Consider the following 27,560-nt stretch of genomic DNA (forward strand, 5'->3'; position numbering starts at 1 on the left):
TGCGGTGAAAAGTGGCTCTACCAATTATTGACTCGGGTCACCTGAATACAAATGCATGCCACATATTACAGATTTTTAGCTTTTTAGGTTTTAGAAAACCATACATCATTTTCCTTCCATCTTAAAATTATACACTACTTTGTGGCGATCTAGGACATAAAATATCAATAACGAGCATTGAAGTCGGGAGTTGTGATGTGACAAAACGAGGAACAAGTGTTTGGCATCAATACTTTTTCAGGAGTTTGTAAACAGTGTTTAGGTCTCATTTTTCAAACTGATAACAATAATTGTTTTGCCATTTGCAGTTCAATGTACGGTATCGCTTTATTGCCAGTTTCCAAGTGAGGTATTATCATTGTTTAAACATAATGTGAGACACTTTAACCTGGCTGTCCTTCTCTGTTATGTAGGAGTGTCGTCCAAAAAAGTGGCGGGCCACTATCTTCCAGAGGGGAAACAAGTTGTTCTTTCAAGAAGTTAAGGAGGACGACATTGGGAATTACACCTGCGAAATCCAGTTTGGCGGCTTTGCTGTCAGAAGGACGACGGAACTCACAGTAACTGGTATGAAGACGCACAATCTACTGGTTGTGATATTTGTTCACAGAATTAAAATTAAACACTTCAAGGAAAACAAAGTGGTGTAAAAAATACATATACACACACAGACACACACCTGCAGACTTACCACTGTGCAAAGCAATGATGCCCTGCTGCTGTGTTAATTGTTGGGGGAGGCTGAACGCTGTTACCTGGCCCCCATTTCTCCTTCTAGCTCAGCAATTTCCAGTCAGCCGAGCAGTGCTGAAATATTTAAGGCTATAGGCTAAAGCCCTTCACGCAGAGAGCTAAAGAGCCAGGCACAAGGTCAAGAAATTTACTCTTTGAGTGTGCCTGTCTATCTCTCTCTCTTTCCCTCACTACTTGTACAGGTGCAAGGAGGATATGCAACAAATAGATACATCCATAAGTCAGGTGGTGGTAGTTACATGTGTTGTAATATGGCAGTCTGCTTTTAAACAAATACAGAATTATTGCAGTTTCCTTAAAAAAAAATGTGGCACTAGTGACCTTTATTCTTTGTAGTTAGACAAGAAATGGGCAAGGCAAGTGAAGAGGACGTGCAACTGTGGTCCAAAAGTTGGAAATCAAACTCTAGATTGCATCTTTCAAGGCCTAATAACCTCTGAATAGGGGCCTGCTGTACGCCTCTGCACCATGTGCCACCCCCAGAGCTCCATCCATCCATTTTCTTACATCTAGTGGGGTCAGGAAGGTGCTGGTGCCTATCTCCAGCAAATGTTTCGGGCAAGAGGCGGGGTTCACCCTGGCCAGGTCGCCAGTCCATCGCAGGGCAACACAGAGACAGGACAAACAACCATGCACACACACACTTGCACCTAGGGAGAATTTAGAGAAACCAATTAACCTGACAGTCATGTTTTTGGACTGTGGGAGGAAGTCAGAGTACAAGGAGAAGACATGCAAACTCCATGCAGAAAGACCCCTGGGCTGGGAATCAAACCCAGGACCTTCTTGCTGCAAGGCAACAGTGCAACTTTTGACTCCGCCCCTATGCAGCCTTCCCTCAGAGTTGAGAGTTTCTAATTGTCTTAAGGATATTATAGCACAGTTAACATTCTCACGTTTAAAAGTCTCCGTGTGTGGATCCGTTGGAGAACGTACTGTAGATCCGTACTTTAACATCCATTGAAGTTAACATGGAGTAAGTTTGCACCTTAGGCATGAATTTACAACCTAAGATAAATGGCGGTTCTTTTAACAGCTTTTTACAATTTGTATTTTCATTGATTTCATTTTTTAAAAACATTACTCGCACTGGAACCTCTTCCAGTCATCTTGCAGTAATAACCTCTGCCCCAAAGATTGTTGCTGTACGAGCAACATGATGGTGTGTTTACAGATTAGAAAAAGATCACATGAATTTTTCATCAGCTCCTCACTAGTTGATATGACCAAGTTGAAAATCGACTTCAATTATTAGCTGATTTCTCTGTGCATTTCTACTTACACAGCTGTTGTATTTTAATGCAGAGGCTGGGTAACTCTACAATCACAGAATAAATCCAACACAATTTTTGTCCAATTATCATGGCTGACTAGACAATAAAAAACAAAGCTAAAAGAGAGAATTTATCAGCGATAAGAATGCCAGATCCTGTGATAATGTACAGACTTCAAAAGTAATTTCAGCTTTTTTTAAAAATATATATTGTTTAGTAACCCAGAATTTTAAAATGTTTTTTCATCCTATTATTGATTATTACTCTTTTGTGATTAAATGACAACTCATCTATGCAAGCTGCTACAGTTGGATCAAAATGTTTACCTCGAGCACCTGAATTTTGCTTACACCCAGGATGGCTAAATCTGGGCAGACATACTAGTTTTGGTCTTTTTACTATCATGCCATGTCTGCAAAGTGATCCCTGCTTCCATATCAGCAGCTTGAGCTGCAAACATATCCAGACATATATTCATACCTGGAAGAGCAGGATTTTATCACACGTCAAGGTCTGTGTGTCTTTAATTTTGTGTGTGGGTGTGTGTGCGGGCGTGTGCGGGGGTGTACATACGTTACTGGTAAAGATTTTCATTTACCAAAACTTAGCAGTCATTGCCACAATGAAAATTTTGTCCAAAAATAATTATCAGAAATTTGATTTTGGTTGCACCAAATGGTAGATAATTGTCAATGATTAAATGTGGATTAAATGCTTTCATTGTAAATGAGAAAATTTAAACTTTTTGGCAGTGGCTGGCAGTGTTCTATTCTGACATAGAACATTTTTCCTCTTACTTTCTCTATTGTTGTATTATTGTTGTCATAATCATAGATCTAATGCATTAGCTATTTGTATTAATATCTTGTGTCTTTGTTGTTCTACATGCTAAATTTTCAGGTGCATCTTAATAAATTAGAATAGTTAAATAGTTTATTATTCAGCTTTGAAAGTTAATCTCATATTTTATTGATTCATTACATGCATATATCTCAAGCATGTTTCTACTACGTTTCAGGATTAAGGCTTACGGCTAATGAAAACCCAAAAGAATCCCTGAGAAAATTTGAATATTGCATGAGACCAATAATAAAGGATTTAAATGCAGAAATGTTGGCACATATACACACAATAGTACAATAGTATGTCTGTGAGTAATGTGCAGAATATGTACTGGGTCTCCTTCTGCACAAATCTTTACTGCCTAGAAAACAGAGTAAATCAACCGGTGGCTCTGCTGGGCTGTTTGGGAAGCTATTGGGTCTGGTGGCTCTCAACTTTCAGTTTTAGTCAAAGTATAATGGTCAATCCAGCACAGTGATTTCATGCTCATTAAAGCAGGTATTGGTACTTTTATGAGGTTGATGGCAGGGTAACAAGTCCTGCAGGGAAAAAAGAAGTCAGCACCTCTATTAGGGTTGTCAATGCAGTGGAAACATGATGCTCTCTAAAACTTCTTGGTTGACAAATATAGACATTTTGCATTAGATGCCAAGCAGGTTGTACTGTCTTTCCATCCCTTCACTAGACTATTTTACATTTGTTTTGTCATGATTTTGTTAGGACGCTATGGTTCTCCTGATTCCTTGTATTGATTACCTTTTTCTATCATGCATTTCCACCCAATTTTACTTGATCATGCATAAAATGGTGTATAGACAAACAGATTATCTTGCAATGATCTTTTCTGGTTTGTTGCCCTTCAGGTGTCAATGACTCTGTCACTCATGTGTCGAATCAGCATGACCCTCTTCTCCACGATTGTGTTGGCCATAATTCTGTTATAAAAATTATACTTATTGCTTTTATGTAAGGTTGAACTTTTTTAGAAACTAAAGCTTTCATTTTCAATAGCTCCAAACCATAATAATTAAAACTTAAAGAAATTCACTCTTGAACTATATCACTGTGCATAAAGAATTGCACTTTTTGAATTGAATTACCTTTTCAATTACATGATGAGTTGTTAAGATGCTCCTACAGTATATTATGCTGCCTTTGGCTGTAATGCTGTATGTTTACTGACTTGGTGGAATGACCTTAGTTTTTACTATGAGGATGATCATAAAAGTTATACAAGTATAAATATGCTGTCTACATTTTTAATACAAGGAGGTAGAAAAAGAAGATGCAAAAGGAAAAGAACCTTCTCATTTCCACTAGTTATTAGCTCTACAAGATGCAATAAAAACAATGGACAAATAGGGGAGGCAAATCCAATGTAAAATACAAGATATGAAAAGTACTATGGGAGGGCGGCTACTTTGATAAACATGAGACAGAAACAAGAAGAAAACAGCAGTATTGAGTTAGCTTTTAATATTCTCAGCTTAACCTTTTAGTGATTATTTTGTGGCCTTGGTTTGCTAACTATTAAATTAGATCTTTTTTGTTTACTCAGGTTTATTTGATTAAAATTTGTTCTTTCAATTCTTGGTCTACATGGCAGCTAATAAAAATTTATGTAAAGGTTTTATTACTAAAGCAACACAATATAAAAGTAGGCTAAGTGTAAATAAAGAGCATCTAAACTAAAACCAGCACTTTTTTCAAATATGTAAAAACTTCTATAATTTATATATATAAAACCACACTACATAGAGCAGCTTGTTTCCTCTGTAAATACACTATTTGTTACCATTTTGCCTTGTTATATACATTTTACCTTATTACAACAGTGGGCTACCTCCTCTTTACAGCTCTGGTATCCGGATAGAATCAGATTAGCTCATCCTCACCATGGACTCATTTCTTTTAATAAACCCACACCATCATCCCCTCAAGTGGGCGTGCGATTACCCACATTTTATCACATCCTGTTAAACCACCGTTGCCTAGACAGCAAGTATAAAAGGCCAAACTATGTTTAAGATCTAGGTACTAATGTTTTACTGTTTTTTTTTTCTTTCCTCCATAGGCCAGGAGGATGAAGGAGGTCATTAAGTTTAACTGATCCTGAATTTTGTGCAATAAACACTAGTCTTTACTCCGACCCTGCCTTGCTCCATATTGAGTGAGGTATATACAGTATGTACAGTATGTGTATATATATATATATATATATATATATATATATATATATATATATATATAATATGTGTTTGTGTTTGTGTGTGTTTGCTGTTCTCATTTTGCTCGACTATATAAAAGAGGAGACAGGGCTACTATATCTGAGATGAGGTAGGCCTTGTAATAGAGGTTAACTATGGGCATAAACAAAGGATCAGGCTGATCCAGAAGCTCTTCAATCAAGTGCTGAAGCTACTCAGGTTAATAGAAATTTAAAGCAAATGGGGAGCCATGCCTCATTGCTTTATTTTATGTTTTCATCATGGTGCATTTAAATGCTCTTACCAGGACACTGGAAGGTATAGTCGACACAAACTTTTATGAAGTCGGTATTTAGTAGTTGCACAAAAATCCTTCAACTTGCTTTCTCTGTACATATTTTCACATTTACCTTCCAACTCTAAAGATATTGCCTTATTGTGTATCCTCTTGTATACAGTGAGCGACTTTCTTTCTTTTGTTTCTCATAGATTAGTTCATATTTATGTTTACTCTTTCTTCCTTTTAGGGACTTGAAGATTAATCCCTGAACTGAAATCACAGATACGCATGTACCTGTGTGGTACATACGTTCTTTTACCTTTCAGTTTTATCCCTCATTAGTTTTTGGTGAATTCAACTTAACATCAAACTTACAAATCTGCATGAGTTCCATCTTGGTTTCACACCAGACCCAGTTCGAGTGTTTCTTTCTGAAAAGTTCAGTTTTATTCAAAGGATCTTGTGGTTTGTCCAGGAAGTCAGAGCTTAGATCTAGGAATGATGTCACACCTGAGTAAACACAATTTTTTGTAAGCTAGACAGATTATGCGTCTGTTGTGTTGTTAGCAATTCAAGATGTTAGCAATATATTTTGCTCCATTTTATGTTTGAACACGAGGGAGATTTTAAGGAATTGAACTTGTAGCACCTCTGATTTAATGTGATCCATGTCATGACAATTAAAAAATGCATAAGTGTAGCTATAGTTACTTTTATGTGTACCAAGAATATTAAACTTCAGTAAACAAAAAGCACCATTTGAGTGCAACAAACTCCAAGTTAAGTTCTGACAGAAAAGACGATACTAATCAGCATATCATAGTTGTTATAGAGACAAGTAAGCCCAAGTTGTCAATTTGAAACAGTTTAACAATTAACTTTGGAGATATTACTTCCCTTTCCACCATCCTGACTGTGTGTAAAAGAAATGTCTCTGCAACATTATAATAATTCCCTAGGTATATGGAAAGTTGTGAATGCAAACAAAAAGTTCCTAGAAACTCAGATCAAAAAAAAAAAAGAAAATGTTTCAGTTACGATTATTTTAAAAGTATTAGCCGTATTAATAATTGTGCCCCTACTGATTGTGTTAAAAACATGAATTTAATAACATAGGTATATTCCCCTGCTTCACATAAAAGTTTTCTTTCTTTCTAGAAGGAGTTGTAAATTAGCTTACGAACCACCATATTTCTAAATACTTTTGTGCGATTTCGTTTTTCCTTTTTATATGTAACTTGGGGTTTAAATGTCTGTTGTTTATTGCATGTCTGAATCATTCTTTGCTCATTTTTATGGTTCTCTCAGGCCTCGTTCCAGCTGTGATGACCACGCTACAATAGTATAACAACAGATAAAAGCCCAGTTACGCTGATGTATGCAGCTCCCCTATGCGTTCTGTGGAAAGGAAAATATAATACAGTGGGAATGGGAATAAGGATAAAGAGAACAACGGAGTGAAAGTAACTGATAACGGCGAAAGGAGGAGAAGAGATAGAAGTAACAAAAAAGATAGAGGTTGGTACTCCTGTTTCTTATCTGTATTCGCTGCCAGTGTTTCCCAGCAGAAACGGTGTGTCCACGACCATAAACAGACTATTATCCCAGTGTTTATCACAGTGCACATTACCGTTTGCCTCTGTCGGACTTACTGTAATGGAGTCGTTCGGTGTGATGGATGCCTCAGGCGTACGCTTCTATCCATTGCTCCCATTATACCTCTGTCTGCATCCCCTCACAGCAGAAATGTCTGCCTGCACATTCAGCATCGCCTGCGAGCGTGGTTATTGAGGTTATGGCCAATGTAAATGTACCATTTGGCACCATGAATCGGAGGTGGAGAGGGCAGGAGGAATTGGGCTCGGGAAAGAAATTGTCTGCCACACATTACCACTCATACAGCATCTGCATCGAGTGGGGTGACCCTTGGGAAACTGGCTTTATGTGATGTGAATAAACATATTAACTCATGAAAATAAAATAACTGACAGTTTATTTATAAATGTATATTTATGGGGGGTTTGCGCTTTATTCTTAACTCACTGTACAGGATTGTGTTGCAGATGAATTCAACTTCCTCTGCAGAAAAGGCTGGTATCGATTGCTTTGTATCTCAGAACTCTCCATCTTTTATCTCAAACCGAACAGCATGCATAGTGCATGTGCTAAGAGTATCAGTATTAAATTTAGATATTGTGTCTATGGATTTGAATGGAGTTAAGGTGTAGAGCTGTGATATCCTTGCTATATGAGGTTCTTTACTGTTTCTCTTCCTGAGGGTCACCTTCAGAAAAATGACCACTTCCTACCCTTATAAAACATTGCTGCCTGTGTCCACTTATGTGAGCATGAGGATATGGTGGGTTTCTTGCTTTATCTTATTTATTTATTTTTAAAGTGATAACTTGATTTGTACCGAGCCAGCTGGATGTAATCTCAGGCGATGTTGCGGAAAGAGGCAGAGTCAGTCAAAAGAGACGCAGGGAAACAGAGCTGTGGCATCCACATGTCTTCCATCTGTTGTACCTCCTTATATTTCAGACTAAAGAAAGACGGATGGCTGGATAGAGAGGCGGCAATAAGCACTTATGGCGCACAAGTGACGGGCTAGAAGAGGAGAAAGTGGGTAAAGATAATAGACGAGAGAAAAAGAGATGGATTTGCTCTTAGCTGAATTCCTTTTCATTTCCAAAATGAGTAAATATGCTGCACATTTACCATCGAGCAGCATGATGCCCATTCGTGATCTCTTACACACTGCTCCGTGTTCTGCAAAGGACCTCAGAGAGGAGATGGTGAAATCTCACCTGAGATAAGTGTTACTCAGGCAGTTGACTTTTCTTGTCTTCATCGACATGTTATGTACTTGTGTACAAGTGTGGCATACACATCCTGCTTGTGCAAATCACACTGATGGCTGCTGCACACACTGTAAAATATTTGATGCATCAGCAGGATAGCATAACCTACTGTCTGTCATACTCATCTAGTGAGTAAAAAAACATTGGGTATGAGAATAGCCTGGGGGACTCTTACATAAAACATTTACATTAAAGACCAGGATTTCTATTTCTGGCCTGGTTAAAATGACTCATTAGTTTCAGGTCAAACAATCTCCGCAGAAAATATGATACACAATATTGAGTTCTCAAGACAGGGTGGGATTCTAATAACATTTTTAGGATTATCTTGAATCCAAAAGTTCAGATTTGACTGTTCTGAGTGAAAAGCGTTCAAAAGCAGTGCCCCCGCTATCACTTAATGTCTGTGCTGGATTTAAATAGCAGGCTGGACTGAATACATACAGGAGCAAACACAGCAAGCAAGTTCAGCAGACGTCAGCAATTTGCACCTAACTTTGTGTCAGGTTGCAGTTATCGCCTCTTTAGTGAGCGAGACAACAGATGCAGAAGTGACCAAATAAATAATATAACCCCTTTTTCTCAATAAATATTATAACTAATAAAAAACATGTGGGTTCTGTCTTGTCAAAAGACTCATCAAAACTTTAAGAACTACATCTGACCAGAAGACCCATGCTAGAGTGGTGTGTTTTGAATCAGTAAGTGATGCTACAGATTGACAGAGGAACAAAGTTTTCTTAAAAATAGTTAATTCAAAGATACAAATCAATTAATCCACCACATTTATATGTATTGCACATTTCAGCAACAAGGCAGTTCATTACGTCATTAAAACACAAAAATACAAAGTGATAGAAGATGCCACACAGTCAATAATTGAGAAAACCAGTAAATATTACATCAAAATGTTGGTCAATGTTTCAAAAATAACTCTAAACAAGTGGGTTTTAGTCTAGATTTAAAGGGAGTCAGGGTTTCAACTGTTTTGCAGTTTTCTGAAAGTTTGTTCCAGGTTTATGGAGCATAGAAGCAAAATGCAAATGCACTGGTTAAAAAGTGTGCCTCGTTATAAAATCTTTATATGTATAATCTACGAGTGACCTATCAAATAGCACCAAGTGGGATACCTCAGGGTTTCTCAGTTGTGGATGCAGACTGTCTTTAGGAAGTCATTATATGTAAGTTCTGTTCAGTAAGCTTAGGATGTTAGACATTCATGACTGGCCAGGACAAAACCTGGAAGAAGTCTCCCTCGGGGATGTTTCGAGTTATCTATAGATTATGAAAGTGTGGATTCTATGTTTTCCTATGGTGTCAAATACATGGAAAACAAAGAAAGGTGTGCAGACAAAAACTCTCATAAACCAGAAAAAAGCTGGCTTCTGAAAGCATCGATACATTTAAATATGTTGAATATTGTGCACTAAATTAAAACTCACTTAAGAGTTACACACTGTGGGACTGATGCTTTTTAATAAATGTTATTCATTTGAACTCTTTTTTTGCCCTGGCTTGTGGTCACAATCCCCTTATCTGCTTGGAGTGCGCCGTGATGTGAAGGCAGGCAGCTGATAGAAATATAGATCTGGTGAGGGAAGCAGTACGATGGAAACAGATTTAAATTATAAATGATTTCGCTAAAATATATGCCTCATGACAATCCTTCCATTGTTGACATCTTTAATAAACTTTGGAATAAAAGGTTTATCTGCCGATAGATAATTGTACCTCGGCCATCAAACTACAAAAACGGCTGAACAGGGTGGAGTGGAACGCTCTGCGATCTGGAGTGTGAAATGTTTCATTCAGATTTAAAGAAAAAAAAAAACCTAGCAAAATGAGTTGCTCTAAAACGCATCTCGGAACAGGGATAAACGAGGGGTCTGTGGAGCTACAATAACGGGGAATTCAAACCAAAGCCTTGCAGTTTTACTTTATATAGACCAGAAGTTAATGATTTACATGTGAAAAGGAAGGATTTCAAAAGCTGATATGTTCACTTTAATTATTATGTTGCACCTCTATCCACTATCATTTCCACCCTTGATTAATCTCAAGTGTCTTCCTCATCTGTAACCTCTCTTACTTCCACTTCACTCTTGTCCATGGTCTTCCCAGCTCTCATCGCCATTCACCACCAGCTGTCCCTTCAGACGTGAAGCAGGCCCAGAGTTCATGTTGTTTAAATTCAATTAAAAGTGACATCAATCTGCATGTGACGAATCTAAATTTACATACTCGGCAATTAATCTTTCCCAACCTACCCGACTCCACCCACATACTCACCCTCAGTCTTTGGTGATTATCATTATCTAGGCCGAGCGGTCCTCGTACAAGAGCATGATTGAAATAAAATTATAAGTCTGCCTCTTTCAAGCCTTTTGAAGTGAGACTTAATAATTAAACAGTGTTTCTCTGAAGCTGAAAGTGTTCGACTGGAGAAAATTCCTGCTGTATTTAGGAGTCCTGTGAGTTTAGTAAAACTAAGCTCTGTATTTGAGATGACATATCCAACAGCTACGCCTGCCAAATTGCTTGAAAGTCACTGGTCTATGTCTCTATAAGCCTCCTGCATATGGAATGGAAAGAGAAAGGAAAATCGAGTGATAAGCATGGGATAAAAATGAAGCAACAGATCGAGAGGGGGGAAGAAAAGCACAATTTATGGAGATTTGAATTCCTCTTGAAACATTAGCAGAAGCATTAATAGAGATCCGAGTCTACTGAGGTTTTTCCAAAAAAACCGTGCTCTCCATCTCACTGAGATTTAAAGACTATTTATTGGTTTCAGCTCTTTTGCATCTTGGCTACCACTCCCCGCTTGCTCATTATAGGAATGACTTTGCCTGACCTTTAAATGCTCACAAGTGCCTGATCTCAGTTTATTCGTCAGGCATGTTTGCGGTTTATAAATCCATTAGCCTGCTGTCTCCTTCAAGAGCTCATTCAAAGAAGATTGCACTTTGATTTTGTCTAAAAATTAATTTGAACTTTAACGATGGTGATAATGATTGAGTGTAAGAGCTTCTGCACTGAACGGCATTACATAAACAGTTTGTCTGGTTTGGTCCAAAGGTAACAAAAGATTCATTTTTCATTCACTAAATGCTCAGAGTACCCTCTAACAATGTAACCCCAGATGATGATATAGGTTAGTTACTGTAGTTTCACACCACAGGAAAACTACGTTAAAAATTAAATGAATTAATTTAAGATTATTTGCCATTTTACTTATCCATGATTGCTTTTATTAAATGCATATTAAAACCGAGTTTTCAAGCAGGTCAAACCCTTGGAAAAAACAAAGTCGTGCTTCTCATTTTGCATTGTGCTTTCTAATAATTTAAGTGCATTGAAGTCCAATATATCAATGAAGGCATTTGAGAAACCTGTAACATAAATTACTACAACAGTCAGCTGGACTTCTGATGATTTTTTTTTCAGAAGACGTTTCAACACCTATCGAGGAGTTATTGTCAATTCTGGAGACTCACAGTTGAGCTGGATGACTAATATACACAGGCATGTGTCTCAAAGTCCTCACAATTATTGATCCTCATCTGGGACCATTGTCCTATTCATAAGAGGGATATTTTTGGTTATAAATTTAAGCAAACCTGCATTTTCAGTAGCCTGCTACCCTGAAGTTGACATAACTTCAATACATGTAATTGCTAAAAATTTTGGGGATTTTTTGCAGTCGAACAGCATAATAATCAAAACAGTAAGTGTTGATTTTTGATATGGGCTACAAAGCTTTCTGCCCAGGTTACAATGGACAAGGGACCAAACAACATGAAAAGTTTTAAAAGTGAAACATTTTTGTCAATTTTGCACTGAAAGAACATCTAGATTAGTTGATGGAGGGGATTTTGTTTTATTTGTGGTGGCAAAGGGGGCTGGAGAACCACTACTACCCACAGTCCCCCTGTTGAAAGCAAAAATCAGTGGCCTAATTCTTCACAGCTCATACTTCATTTTCAGTGAGTCTAGTGCACGTCAGAGGAGCTATTATTTTGAACAGTTGCATGAGTTTCATGCACTGGTCTAGTGAATTAATGGTGGCATTAGTCTACCAGTGAAAAGCACAGCCACAAGGAGCTATTTTCACACATCTTTTCATGCACACTTTGAAGTGAGGCTCTAATTAATAAAAAAAAGGTTAAATAAATAACATGTTTTTGAAGGGATAAATCTTCTTTCTTCACAGAACTTAAATCACTAGGAATGTTGTTATGCTGTCCATATTTTCTCCTTTCTCCTGACTCACAAAAGAACGTTGTCCATATTCAGAGATGGCCTGATTAAAACATAAAGCTTTTAGTTAAAAAATAAAGAAAAATAACAAACAAAACAGAAGCACCATGTGTGCCACAAGGCTTGAAGCGTGGCAAGGAAAGAGAGAGAGGGGCTGTTTATTTCAATTTATTGCTGATTTTACACATGAATCATAAAAACGAGATGCATGGCAGAAAATAGAATGCAGTATAAACGGCCATAAATCACGTTTTATACGAGTGCATTTCTTTTTAAGAAGAGATAAAGCTTTGTTGAGTGGGTTCTATCATGTCAGTGTCAATGAAAGGCTCTGCTGTCCCAAATAACGTACACAAGCCTGTATATTGTTAATAATTTTTAAAAATTACACAAAATTTTTGTAAGTTTGAGCTTCTGGCAAGTATAAGCTACAAAACCTACCACACAAATGGTAAAAAAAATGCTTTGAAATATGTTCCCTTTAAGCTTGTATAAGCACCACTTGCTGCTGCAACCCAGTGAGTGCAAATAAGAAAACAAAGCATTGTGAAAAAATGTTTTAGTTCTCCCTGTCCCTTTTCTGAACTCTGGTAGTCACAGGATGAGTCTTAGTTTGAACCAATAGCAAGGAAATTACAAAATGTACTGTAAATGTAAATCTGCCCACCTTCTTATTTTTGTCTTCATCAATAAATACCATGTTGGCCATGTTGATTGTTTCTGCACAGATTATGAGTCAGGTTTTTTTTTTTTCTGATTTGTAAGTATCACCATAAAGATGTGAGCATAAGTTTTGAACATGTAATTTTTTTTTCTCTCGGCATGTGTGATTGTAATGGGTTTGTTTTCATTGAATTTGCACCGGATTTACAACAGACCAATCAAGCCACAAATACATGTGATTATATGTCCATTAATGAATTAATTAAAGGTGAGTGGCAGGATGAATAAGTCTTGAAAGCATTAAAACAGGAAATTCAAAACTTCAGGCAAAGTCAAGTAAATTACTAAAATATGGCAATATTTAAAAATCAAGTCCTGTCCCTATTATTGCAAATATCACCTTAGTTAGTTCTAACTATTGGCCTTTAAAAAGGTTTCTCATTACCAAGATGCTTCAAAAAAAGCATGTTACGTTGTGGAAATTAAGTTCTCTCAAGATCTTTTGCAATGTTTTTATTTTTTGGCTAAACACTTTGATGGCACTGCTTCTAGATGGATTTCTAAACTTAATGTTCTGATGAGTATCATTTGTGCTATATAATCTGTAAGTGTATATAGTTTATGTATTCTCTGTTATTGCAAACATCATGTTTGAAGGAGAAACAACACTGCACAGCATCCCAAAAACACATACCAACAGTGAAATTCAGAAATGAAAATATCAGTGTGGCACAACTGTGGATTTCATACAACTGAAGGGAGGATGAATGGGTTAATGTAGTCAGGTATTCTTAATGGTGATCCAAAGTTGAAATGGTTGACTCATAAGACAATAGCCTTTGTCAGAAAACATTTGTGTCATAAAATGCTAAATAAGCCATCTCTGAAATTTCTCATTCATAAATAAGTTTCTGCACAGCTGTGACTTGAAAAATACATAGCCAGCAGTGTTGGACTGTGGGTGTGCTGCTTCAACAACTATTCATAAAATCTGAGTTGCATGCCTTATCTTGCTGTTCTTCTAAAGACAAAATGACAAATTCACAGTAAGGACCCTGTTGTTGGTTGCTCAAATGCTGCAGGTTAGATAATTCTTCTCCCCTTCAAACTCTTCTCATCAGAAATAACTTCTGAGTCTTGTTTATGCTTGGAAATCACACAATCAAAAGGATGCCTAATCCCTGCCTGGAAGCGTCTTGTCAAAGGGCTTGTGATAAAATAACACACGGCCATGCAAACCTTCTGGTTTCAAAGAGAAAAAAAAAAATCATACAGCCAATCTGAAAACTTGAACTCAACTGGAAATATATGTAAACAGCTTAAGATCAGAGGACAGAGACTCTCAGAACCTTCATTATATGAAATGTTGCAGGAAAAAAAATACATTTCTACATATATTTGTGTGTACTTTTGTGCCCTCAAGATACATATATTTATTTATTACACATACTATTATATGTTAGACTCCTTCAGTTGGTGCTGACAACTAATGTAAGTAAAATATTGGCATGTCCAATACCTATTTCCCCCATTTCCTTTCCTCAATCTGAACACGGCTTGCTGCAGAGTATTATCGTGGCTTGACTGTCTGAAGGTCAGCTGGGAAGCTCTAAATAACACCCTCATTAAACAGTGTCCTTAAGAAAAGAAATTCAAGAAAGCCATCTGTCCAATTAAAAGATAAGGATGTGACCATTAACAACCACAGGGGACGCTGATTATAAAAAAATTGAGATTCTAACACTTTTGATTTCAGCCACAGAGGAATGACGGACATACTCTTGAGCATGTCCTCTTATATCCAAATTAAAGGGGTAGGAGCATAAAATGTATTTGTTTAAGGAATTTGCAGTATGGGTACAAAGCAGAAGATAGATGGCATGTGCCAATTGTGTTTATGTTTTTGCATTTCAAGCACTGCCTTCATGTCTAACTATTCCCACTTATGTGTCACATCAATAGACCCAAGCAGAGCACAGTGGAATGGCAAAACTGGGAAAGGACACCACAATTTTACTGATATCTGAAAATAAATGGTCACTTTGAACCGTACTACAATCAGAAGGAATCATGCACACAGAATCCAGAATATCAGTGTGTGGTTTGCACACCGCTCGCTATAGGCTGATGATGTTGAACCCCTAAACCTAAAATTATTTGTTTCTAGGAGAATATGGTAAGATTGCATCACAGACTTTAAACAGCCTTTGGTGTTTTCTCTAACTTCAATTGCAAAAACATGATTCCAGGGCCTTTCTTTGACAGAGGCAAAGAAACAAATGTTTTTTATTACACTTTCAAAACCTAAATTCCAGTAATGTCTCAAACCCTCCAGTCAGGATGAGAAGGAGTCAAACCACTTGACAGTTGTCAGGGGAATTACCTGGCATTTTCAACGAGTCTGAAAATATCAATAGCCTAATTAGTTGTTGATGCTAACAGTAAAGCGAACAGTGGGCTCAGTCTGTGTCTTTTTTGGAGACATTTTCAGTACAACCTCTGTACTCTGTATTAAATGATGAAATGAAAATCATCGTGATGGACATTATAGATGGACAAAACAAAAATAGCAGACCAACTTTATAGTGGAATACCGAGACAAAAAGTGGACATTTCTAACATCTTTGTTTTCAGCTTTACCCTCGCACCTGTTCTCTGTTTTATTGCCATGCACCTGTTTGAGTGTTTTATCAGCTTGATTTCTTTTATTTTTGCTTTGTGTCAGATATGTGTATCACATTTCCTTCTTCCCAGATTGTCTTGGTTTTGTTTAATTATTATGACTATCTGTTTATTATGTAGTCTTTGGATTGTTTTTGATGTGCTCTGTATTTGGTTTTGTAGGTGTTAATTAGAGATTTAATGTTGTCATTCTCACTACCTCAAATGAAAGCTATGTTTCTCATTTCATACTGGCTTTATGCTTTCAGGTGTCTGAAGATATTGCAAGTCCAATCATTTAGCAACATGCTGGAAATTTTAGTGTTCTGACTGCTCACTTTCTATATGATTTTTCCTATGGTGTAAGAATATAGTAGTTTTTATAGAATCTTTGGCGGAATGGGGAAAATGAAATGCTTGATATTTTTCTTCTCTTGTAGCAGGGGGAAATTTTCCCCTCAGTATTGTACAAGTAGAGATTAGACATGCATCCACACACGATCCTCAATTACAGCAAGGTCTCTTGCTTTGTTTTGTTTTTCTCCATGTTTGTTTCTCTCCATACTCCCACTGTTGGCTCTTTTCCTCCCTGGAGTTATTGATCCTCATATGGTTAAAGCAACCCTTGCCCTTTCCTTGCCAATCAATACTCTAAATCATACATTTAGCATGTAATCATTGCATCTCCGGTCTGCGGTGGAAACACAAATAGAACTATGACAGCTTGACGTAGAATTGCATTCCTAATTACATCAGTGTGTCTCTGTGTTATACTATTTTTATGCCTGTGCAGATTGCATTATGTTGCCCACTCACATCAGGTGCACTGAGTTTTGTGCTGTCTTATATTGTTCTTATAGGCCCAATGGCAGTGGCTCAGAGAATGTTGAACGTGTCAAATTGATGGTGTTTTCTTTCAGTACCTTTCAGTAAGTCCGTGACTAAACGCCTTAACTGTCATTACCATTTTGCATTGCCACCACTTTCCATGGTACACAATGAAAATGATGTCTTTACAGCAGCATCTCAGCATCCATTGCGCTCTCTCTCTCTCTCTCTCTCTTTCCTCCTCATCCTCCTCCGCTGGCATTGCTGCACAGTTAGAGAAAGCTATCCAAGAAGCCAGAGTCAGCATATTCAGGGAGTGTGTGTGTGTGTGTGTAAGGCGTGAGGTGGGAAAATAAAGTGTGTTCTGTGCGAAACTGTACTAACATTTACAGGTGCATTTTAAGCAATTTTGAGAGTGATAAAAAGTTTATATCGTATATATGGATTCATTTCACACACACAAGCCATCATTTCTGCTGATTTGACAAATAAAACTCACAGATAATGAAAACCTAATATTCTGTTTCTCAAAAAGCATGAATATCACAACAAAATTACAAAGGATTTTTAATGCTAAAATATCTGTCCATCCACTGAACAGTATATGGAATCAATACTGGACACAGATCCTTTTGCAATATAAAATCAAAGCAGTATGGCCTGGAAATGATCGACCTGTGGCACAGCTGAGGAAGCCCAGGTTGTTTTGATGGCAACCTTTACCTCATCTGCACTGCCTGGTCCTTCTTTGACAAAGTCTCATCACGTGATCTATAGCCACACTGTGGAGCTTTTGATAAGTGAAGCTGCTTACCTTCCTCTTGCCCTTCTACAAAGTCTGGCGAAACAGGTGAAGGTCTCCTGTTTGCCAAGCTCATTTCCCTGACACAGGCAGTACGCCAACAAGGCTGATGATTACCAGGGTTTGTCAGCGGCTCCCACATACCGGTGTTATTTGCTGTAGCTGTAATTACAGATAGCCAAGACACAGGTGGCCAGTGGATATGTAGGCTGACAAATGTGGGTGAGATTATGCAAATTGTTATCTGATTGACATGTTCACCTTAGTGAGCTTTAACTCAGATTTTCATCATGATGATTCATCTTCAGAGAGTTTTTGCTCCCGTCAGATACCTTGTCTGCTGTAATCAAAGGTGCATGGAAAAAGAAAAGCTCTAGAAGAAATGTGAACTGATGGAGACGGGGTCATTCTGTTAACTGACTTGCTAGCTTGCTTTAAAAAGATGTGGGTGTGAGAAATGTAATTTCCTTTCTTCCTCTCAGGAAATGCCCACCAGTATTCTACTTCTTCACACCTTTTTGTTTCCACTTTTTTGGATCCCATTATTTCTCTTTCCACTGTTTATCTATTTTTGTTTGTTTTTATCCATTCATTTGCTTTGAGCAAAACAGGTAGGATTTAAAGGTTAGTGATTGATTTAGGGGCCATTTCAATCCAATTTTATATTTTTCTTCCTTCCAATAGTTGTCAGATAAAATTGTTCTGAACTTTGGAATTTGGGTATCTCAAATATTCTAAATACACCACAAATGCATCACCAGAATATATTTATGGTAAATAAAATGTAATACATTGGTTAGCAAAGATCTTATAAGAGTGAGCAAGTAAGAGTTCCTTGTGGTAGCGATGCAGTTTATCACGTTAAGGTGTTATTTGGTCATTTTCCATGGGTTTTGCATTAAAAGACAAATATAAATATTTGAAAGTGTTAGTATTTTACTCTTTGCTTGTTTTAGAGAGCAGCAGATGATGCAGAGTGAAACCTCAACCTATTCTGTTTGCCTGAGCTTATACCCTGAAGCTAGTTGGATGTCTTGTGTGGTATTTTTCCACACTCCTCACCAATCTTTGCACACCTCTTAGCACCGTGTCCTGGAAGTGTCTCAGCGGTTTGGCTGCTGTGAAGCTTCTTGACAGAAATATAGACTGTTGAAAATGTTTAGTTTTTTTATTTTAGGTTTTTTGCTCCTTCAGTGCTGCCTTTGGAAGGTCCTGTTTTTTTCTGAGATGTTTTATAGACTGTGGATGTTATGCTCAGCCGATACTTTTATGCAGTCATAGCAAACGTCATTAATCCAGTCATGAAACATTTGGTACAGGGATTATATTTGTTTATACTCCTGTACACATGGTGTATGTCCTTCTTATAATATTACAGAAATTCAACTTCAGAGTTTCCCAAAATGCTGAGTAATAGCATTTGGCCGGGCTTTGGTTTGTGTCTGCAGTGCTGTTTGCAAAATATAACATAATCAAACCTTTAGCCAGAACATGAGCCTGTTCTGCTGAAAGGTGAATCTCAAACCAAATCTAAAGACCTTTGTAGCCTTTAAAGAGCTTTTTCTCCAGGATTGCCCTGTTATCAGCTCCATCCAGCTTCCCATCAACTCAGGCTAAGTTCCTTGTTCCTCCTGAAGAAAAACACCCTCCTGCTTCATCCTGCTATGTTTATTTATGTGGCTGGTGGTGTCTTCTGGGTGAATTGCTGTGTTAGTTTTGCCCTCATACAATGTGTTTTACATACAGGCCAAGATGTTCAGCTTAATTCTCATATCACTGAAACACCTTACTTTTTACCTGTTTGCTTTGTTTCCTACACGACTTGTGGTAAACTGGCTTTTTGCCACTTTTCCACAAGTTTCAAATCGGGATAGTGTAGACCTTGTACTGGTTTTGTCTACAGGTTCTGCCACCTGAAAAATCTGTAGACCGGTGATGTGGTTAATCCATCATAGGTCAATTTAGGATTATGAATTGAACAGCACTCAATGGGATGTTCAAACCTTTGGGTATTGTTGTACAAACAATTCATAATTTTAAACTTCGTTTTAACTTCATCACTGATCTCCTTGATCACCATGATGTTTGCTCATTACTGTTCTCCATCAAGTCTCAGAGGTCTTTACACTGCAGCTTAGAGATTGAACACAGTTGGACAGATGCATTTACTTTTTACATAACTTCTAAAGGCAAGATTTTCAGATTTCTATTATTAAAAATGTCTCATTTTGCCCATAACTTCACAATAAAGCCAACACAAAGCAGCACACGTTCCATAATTTCTCCCAAAAGACGTCGAAATGTGTTATTAGGACTTTACAAAATGTGAGAAAGTTTTAGAGATGTGAATACTTTTGCATGGCAGTGTGAAATTGTCCTGTCTAATGAACCAGTTGGGAAAGGAAAAATGGTCTATCCGTTGTGATTTCCCTAAAGTTTTCTCACAGGGTAAGTATGCGACTTCTATGTGACTCACTGTAAGCTCTAGGTTCATTCTTGCAGTTGTTATTTAGCAGTCCACTGAAGCAGGCATTATGCTGATTAACTGCATCACATCTGATGACCCTCCTTTCGCCCCCCACTCCCAATATAGCTCTGGGAGCCGTTCAGGGGGAAAAGGCCTCGCTTTTTAATTAGACAAGAATAGGAAATCTATTAGTGGATTCAGTCGAGGCTCACAGTTGAACAAGAAATTGAAAAGTTCTGCAAGTGTTGAACAAGCTAGCTCACAATCAACTCTGAGTAAACACTAGAGGCTGATTTCTCTCAGCCTTTTCAGACGAGCAAAGAACAGACACCATGCCAGTCAGGTGAGGCAGATATGTGTGTTGCTCTTCACTGATACAAGAAAAAGAAACTGCTCCTCAAAAACCTTCTGGTGTTTGGCAAAAGTGCTACCAACAGCATCACTGTGTAGATATTTCTACTGGTAATGCCTTGACATCCTGCAGGATGGATCTGTTGACCCCATGACCTGATCTCAGCTTCATGTATTTGGAGTTTTAATGTTTATATAGACAGAATAAACATCTTAAGATTACATCACACTATGAATTATGTTAGTCATTATTTCTGGGTTTTTTTTCCCTGAGTATTTTTGAACTATTTGGAATATGTTCAATCAGTCTCAAACATTCAAAACCAAGGAAGTTATTCCACTTTTGAGCTTATCAAGAATTCATGCGGAGAAGCTGATGCATTTTGCAATAAAAGCCAAAGATGGTCCGAAGACGAACCATTTGTTATTGTTTTTATTGTTTTCACTTTGATTTCCAATGTTAAAACAAGCATTTTTACAAAGCACATAATAAATATTAATGCACAAACTGTCAGAAATAAGAATATTTTTTTTATGCAAAGCTGCTCACCATTTTCAGGTTATACAGGAAAATTCAGTTTTGCAAATTACTTCTAAAATATGCTACTTGTGCTGCATTTGATTTACTACAGGATAATTTGTTGTGAATTCCACTCCCAGTCTCTTGATGCAGTGAATACTATCAATAGGTAAACATCTAACCTACAATTTTAGAGTCAATACAAAAGCACAGTGACAACAGATAAAGAGGAGAGCTTCAGCGCCACAAAAATATCCCTGGCTCAACCTCTCAAAGGCACAGTGAGGGTCTCTGTGTTTATCGTTTTCCCAGTAGTAATAAAAAATTGGTGCTTAATTTTTAATATGCCAAGTTTTTCTGCAAATTGTTGAATGATTTATTCAAAGTCTTGTTTGTAAGGAAACGAAAATTAGCATATTTTTCTAACTAAGTTGCAGGTCATTTTTGTGCCATTGATATCTGTTGAAAGTTTTCCTATTTAACTTTATCGTAGTGTAATTATTTCTTGGTTTGGTTTTCCACCTTATTCTATACTAGAGGACACGGATCCAGAATGGTTCTCACATGAAGTGTTTCCATAAAGCCCTTTTTTGCGTTGCAGCCCTGAACACTCTTCTAAACACCTTCGTCTCGTGGCATCTGGGGTGTCTCACTGGGATAACATGTTACATAATTAGCACCAAATTAACAGTCAATTAGGCATTTCGTGTTGAGAGTGTGAGGGTAGGCTTATCTTTAGAGAATTTATAAATCACATCAGAGTCACATCCACCACCTGTTGTACTGAGAACACACTTTATGTAAACTGCATAAAATCAAATTATGGTGCATCATAAAATTTACAAAATCCTGAATATTTACAAAGTGAAAAACGAGCTTTAATATTTTGTCATTAAATGTATTTCTAATGGGGCTCTTGACATGAAATTCACAGATGTTGGGAACAATGCAAACAATCCAGACACACAAAGAAATTCAAATCCAAATTCAGGATACAAATTAAGTTTTGAGCAACAAAAAGTGGAGATAAACTCTGCTGTTAGCATTGGCTGACATACAGTATAACTCTGCTTTATGATCCTCCTACTTTGCTGGTGACGTACTGTTTTGTGAGCAATGATTAAAAAAGAAAAACATATACATATTTTTTTGTTACCAGACCATGTTTCTAATAATTAATTACCTTGTTCAAATTTTCTGCTACAAATTTTATGCAAGCTTCAACATTCTTTTTCTTCAGCAGTGGAGTAAACATTCATTATTGCTGAGTCCATTGCTTCATTTTGTAAGAACTGTACCTGCTAATTCCATGTCTTTCTTTCAGTGGTCCTTGGTTCTTTGACAACTCATGATAATTTTTTTGACTCCTCTGTCAGAAATCTTGTGATCGTGGTTGTTTAATGACTAAATGTTCTTTCCAATTACAGATCATGACCCAATTGGTGGTTCACTGGATAATATGTCTGTCAATGTTTCTTCTGCTTAAAAGTAATAACAAGAAACCTTTTTATAGCCTATTTAGTATTATACAATTTTAACTTGTGTGTTTTGTTTTTCTTCTCTGAGAAAAATGTTCCTAAGTTAAATACTTATTTATCTTGCTGTATAGTTGACTTTTTCATTGGTTACTTGTAATGCACAATATGGTACACTGTTGAAGTGATTGGCTAACTGCAGTAATGCTTCTTGACAATGTAATCAGCTAGCATAAAAGCAGAGCAAGCTGGAAGCAGCATGTTGGAGAGCGCAAGCCAAGAACTCATTAAAAAGACAGATGCAAAAACGTCAATTATCTGGACTTGGTTTGGGTTTAAACTAGAGCTGTCAACTTTTATGCATTAATGCATGCAATTAATCTAAAAGGTTCAACACACTTTTTTCACGGTTCTCTCCAGGTAGACTTACTTCCCCTCCAGTCCAAAATACATGCATCCTAGATTAATTTGTCTCTCTAAATTGTCTATTCGAATGATCGTTTCTGTGAGTGTTGTCCTGTGTGCCTGTGTTGCTCTGTGATGGACTGACGTCCTGTCTAGGGTGTTTCCTGCCTCTTGCCCAATTACAGCTGGCACCAGCCCCCTGTGGCCCTACAGGGATAAATGGGTATAGAAGATGGATGGATGCTCATTTTGCCCCTCTGCAACTATTTTGTATTTTTGGATTGTCTTGAGACCAAAAAGGAGCAGTATGCAACAATGCTTCAGTTTTTCTCCACCAATTGGATTATTCGTATAAGTTTTCTGTTTTCTTAACTAACAAAAAAAGGAACACAACTATTTAGTATGCGAGTATGAAATAGTTTATCTTTACTTAATGTAGTGTTTTAAAATTCCTAGATAAATATTTCTAAGTTTTCTAATTCTTTTGGAGTTGATACTTCTTGCTTGGTATAGTGTATGTCAAAACGTTGTGGTTTTCTTCTTCTCTCTGGTTGTGATTTCTGAGATATTTGTTGTTTTAGTCCAGAGCTGGTAGGACTCTTACCTCGGAGGCTTTTCTCTGATTCCCCTGAGCACAAGTTCAGCTGCAGAACTGCATCAACTGTTGCCGCCAATAAATAACATAACCATCTGACAAAATTGACTGCAGCTAGCACAGTTCAGGCGAAGCAATGACCTTCTGCAGAAGAACCAGTTGGAAACAATCTCTCTTGACTTATAATACATTTTTTCTAGTCAGGTTTTTAGACTTACTGTCTTCTAAGGCCATATTTCCCAGAGGAGAAATCATTTATTTGATTGCCCCTCTGGCACCCAATTTGTATATGTGCTCTCTACATATTCATTTCCAGGAAAGCAGATGTATAAGAGCAGCTTAGTTCAAGAGTTATTGTACTGTAATATCACTGAAATCAGCTTTTATGAGTCCAATCATTGTGCCTTAAGTTTACAGTGTTTTCACTCTTCTGGAGCTATAATTTGCTGGCATTTTAAGCTCTTGTTTCTACAAGTCATCATGAGTTCGGAGACTGTTGCGCAGGCTGGTAAACCTAACTGCAGTCTTTTTGCCTTGTATTGTTGCTGCCAACCATTTTTCTTAAAAAGTAACGTTTTTAGAGTAAAATTTGAACCAAAATGTATTCATTTCACATGAACAAAAATTGCTTATTTCCCTAAAACATATTAATTTTAATACTTTGGAATAAATAAGAAAAGTCAACGGCATAATGAATGATTTTTTTTTTTCTTTCTGTCTACAGTAACAGTGCTCTGGCCTGACACCTCAACTTTTTCTGTCTTCTCCCTCCTCTGTCTTTTTGCACATAAATGTTACACACACATTCGCACCTCTGTCGGGGTGGGGTTCTTTATTTCATTAACAGCCGTTTGCGTGCCAAAATTCATTATGCCAGCCTTCTGTTGTCGTGCACCCAAGCATGCCAGCTAACGTGCGGAACAAATTTCTCTCCCCCTCCTTTCTTCACCCCATCTCCCACACTCTCCTCCCTCACTCCTGCTAATAAGTGCATTTAGGATGTGACTCACCTGCAGCAAGCACTCCCTGTGAAGAGACTCGCTTTGTGTCACTGGTCCATGATTAGTCATTACTGTCAAAGCCTCTGTTTCCTTCTGCTGCTACGCTTTCAAACGAACAGGTGGTTGAATCCGAAATGCAAATATTCATGATAGCAGTACATCCTCTGGTGTCCCCTCATTTAAAGGGAATGTGAAAGTAAGGTGCCAGTTGTCCGTTTTGAGACGCATTTGAACGATGTACCTGTTAGCTGATTCCCTTTTATCCGAGCCGAAGGATTTTATATGAGGCTTTTGATGAATATTTTACACTCAAATAGATGATAACATGGTTATTACAAATTTTCTGAAAATGTGAGCCTAAAATCTCTTAAAACACTTATTAGGAAATCAAAGGTATGAAGTTGTTACAGTGAAAGTAAGTTGTTTGCTTAAATTCCTGTTTTTATTTTGTAATCGGTTTGAATATAAAACCTGCAAACATGGTTTAAATCTGATTTAGAATGGAACCGAATGTGAACGACATACAGTCATGAGTGAAAACATGTGGACAGCCTATGAGAAGTCTGGAGGTGGAAGTGTCATGGTTTAGCAATGTTTTAATGAAGCAAAGCTCAGATAACTCACTATCATTGCGATGGATTCTACCATTTATCTGATGGTACTTGTGGAAAATGAGACCATCTGTGAAATAATTTTTAAAAAACGAACAAAACTAAATATTACAGTTTCTCTTAACATAGTTAACCAGCAGCATATTGAGGGATGAACTCCAGTTGGAACAAACTATTTTTTGCAAAAGAAAATGTTAAAAAATTCCACATAAATATGCTTAATCTCTGTTATTTTCCCTACTAGCTATGCCTTGTTCAGATTTTTCTCATATCACACTTTCCCTGAAGAAAATTGTTTACTTTTTCCTCATTTCTGGCTCATATTGCAGCTTTCTCAGAGAGTAGAGCAGCACTGTATAGTTTATATATGTTCATTTTCTAAAAGTGTATGTCTAGGTTTTTACAGGGATGAAATTGCCACTTGATTTGTGGTCTGAGAGGATTAGGCATCCTCCAGGGAGCTAGTCAAGTTTTTAAAAGCAGAGAAAGAGAACCGAGCCCTGATTTCGTTTAACCTCATCCACCGCAGGGAGGTCAAAGCACTAAATCAACTCTTCTACTTTTAGCTGCTCAAATAATGCAGTCAAGTGTGGGGTCTATAGATGTGTGCACTTTATTGTCTGAATGCACCTGATAATATGTGAGGAAGATGTTTGCATAATTTATATAATACAATTTTTATTTTTGAGCAGTGACAACAGGATGCTGTTTTTATTGCTACATGAAGCTGAGTTCTGTTGTGTTTTCAGTAATGAGGACCAGTACTGAAAACAGATCACACTGAAATTACATCTAAAAATTGTAGAAACAACGCCACAACTGCAACCAATCAGTATGACATTTAGCTAACACACAGAGGTCTGTGTCCAATGTGTCCAGCAGCCAATCACAATTTGAGTCCCTGGAATTTCACAGTTTAGGCAGCTCACCTTTACTAGGAAAATGACTTCATTTATAAATTTTGCAGATACTGTGCATGATCAAAGATAATATAATTACTGGAGAAAGATAAGAAAACATGCATGCTTAAATTTAAGCCCTAAAGAATTGTGATTCTATCCAAAATGAAAAAGAAAAGTAAGTAAGCCACACTTTTGGGTCAAGGAACTGCATTTAATTTGCTTCCCTCATAGACGCTAAGCTACCCTGGTAAAAACCTGCCTACTGTTCTACGCTTTGTTTTGTACTGAGAGTCTGGACTCTGGCTGTTGAGAAACATTTGCTTACTGGAGGTGTGGTTTTAAATTTTACCCAATCTATGTTTGGTTTGGTTGGTTTTTGGTTTGCTTATTTCATGTCACAGCAAACCAAAAAAATAAAAAATCTTTAAATTCACACTTTTAAGGTACAGCAAACACAACATGATGATAGATAAAAGAAGAATCATGTGCAAACTTACTACAGAAAATATTACGTTGGTATATACAGTGCATATACAAAGTATTCACCCATTTGGATTTTTTACCCGTCTAACTACTTTTACGAATTAATCATGGTTGACATAATATTCAGTGCCTAATTTCTGCTGTAAATGTAGACCTTTCATGCAAGATAAGAATCTGATGGACCTGATGCAAAAAACATGCAGAATTTCTTTGCATCCATAAACAGTTCCAGAATACAAGTGGTGGAAACTACTGCTACCCATGAAAACAAATGGTTACCACGGAGACTCTGGATGCAGACCAATGACATGATATAGTACTTGTTTCTTGTCCCTCCTAATTCTATAAACGACAAAGATTCATCGACAGACTCAATACCTTTGAAAATGTGATCAATAGATCTGAACCTTTTTGGTCAGAAGAAGTTAACATTATACTTTCTCTTAACTTACAAGTAAAAATACATGAAAACATATTGTAGAAGTGGAAAATCTGGTTAGTCTGAGAGGTTCGATGTCACGGCACAGAATAAAGCCTTTGATGGAGGCCTTCTCATTCACTGTGGGATCAGCAGAGTCTAATGGCTTCTCATCAATTCCTGCTGTCTGGAGAAGTGTGTGTCATGACTCCTGTAACTACTTCTGACAAGAGCGATGAAGCACTTGTTAAACTTGTAAGATTCCGGCGGAGTTTGAAACCTCTGGATATAAATCTGTGCAGAACGGGATGGACAGAGACGGTGAGTGAGGGGCAAACATGGAAGGTGGATGAATGAAAAGGCAAGATGAAGAGCACCGGTGCTTTAGACTTGACAGATCGTAGCGTGGAGAGGGGAGAGAAAAGCTAATGATCTCCATCTGTCTCTGAAGGCTGGGACAGAAGAACATTGTTAGGCTTTTGAATAAGGGGAAGAAAACAAACACGTGATTTGCAGACCTGGCACCGTGTGTTACGTGAAGAGCTTCACTTAAAGCAGCTGGTGAAACATCTCTCAAGGTCAGCTTAGTCCATTAGAAGCGTCACCCTAATGTTTGCTTCTCCCCATTCAGAGTGTTTGTGTAACAGTACTCAATTACACTGTTTAAATACCAGAGCATATTATATATTTTAGTATATATTTGTCTATGTAAGTGTGACTGTGTATTTATAACTTGGAGTGTTATGAGCGATCATGTATGTGAACATCTTGTGGGCATATTCACAGATAAGACTAATGAATCTTTAATTAGAATTTGGCACAGGCCAGACGTGCTGTAGCATTAGTGGGACTTCTCATGCCAGAACTCGGTATGTGTTTGTCTTCTCTTTGCCTTTCTCC

The 27,560-nt window shown here is 37.4% G+C and overlaps 1 protein-coding gene across 5 annotated transcripts in view; it reads left to right on the forward strand.

Moving 5' to 3' along the window:
- LOC102218350 (interleukin-1 receptor accessory protein-like 1-B) overlaps positions 1-27,560 on the forward strand; it is a 204,946-nt gene that overhangs the window by 100,567 nt on the left and 76,819 nt on the right. For all 5 annotated transcript variants that reach the window (XM_023336434.1, XM_023336437.1, XM_023336436.1 and 2 more), the window contains one exon: positions 414-567. In XM_023336434.1, coding sequence (XP_023192202.1) covers positions 414-567 — 154 coding nt within the window. The remainder of the gene's footprint in view (positions 1-413; positions 568-27,560) is intronic.

Source organism: Xiphophorus maculatus, chromosome 7 (genome assembly GCF_002775205.1).
Source record: "Xiphophorus maculatus strain JP 163 A chromosome 7, X_maculatus-5.0-male, whole genome shotgun sequence".
In the NCBI taxonomy this organism is placed as follows: Eukaryota; Metazoa; Chordata; class Actinopteri; order Cyprinodontiformes; family Poeciliidae; genus Xiphophorus; species Xiphophorus maculatus.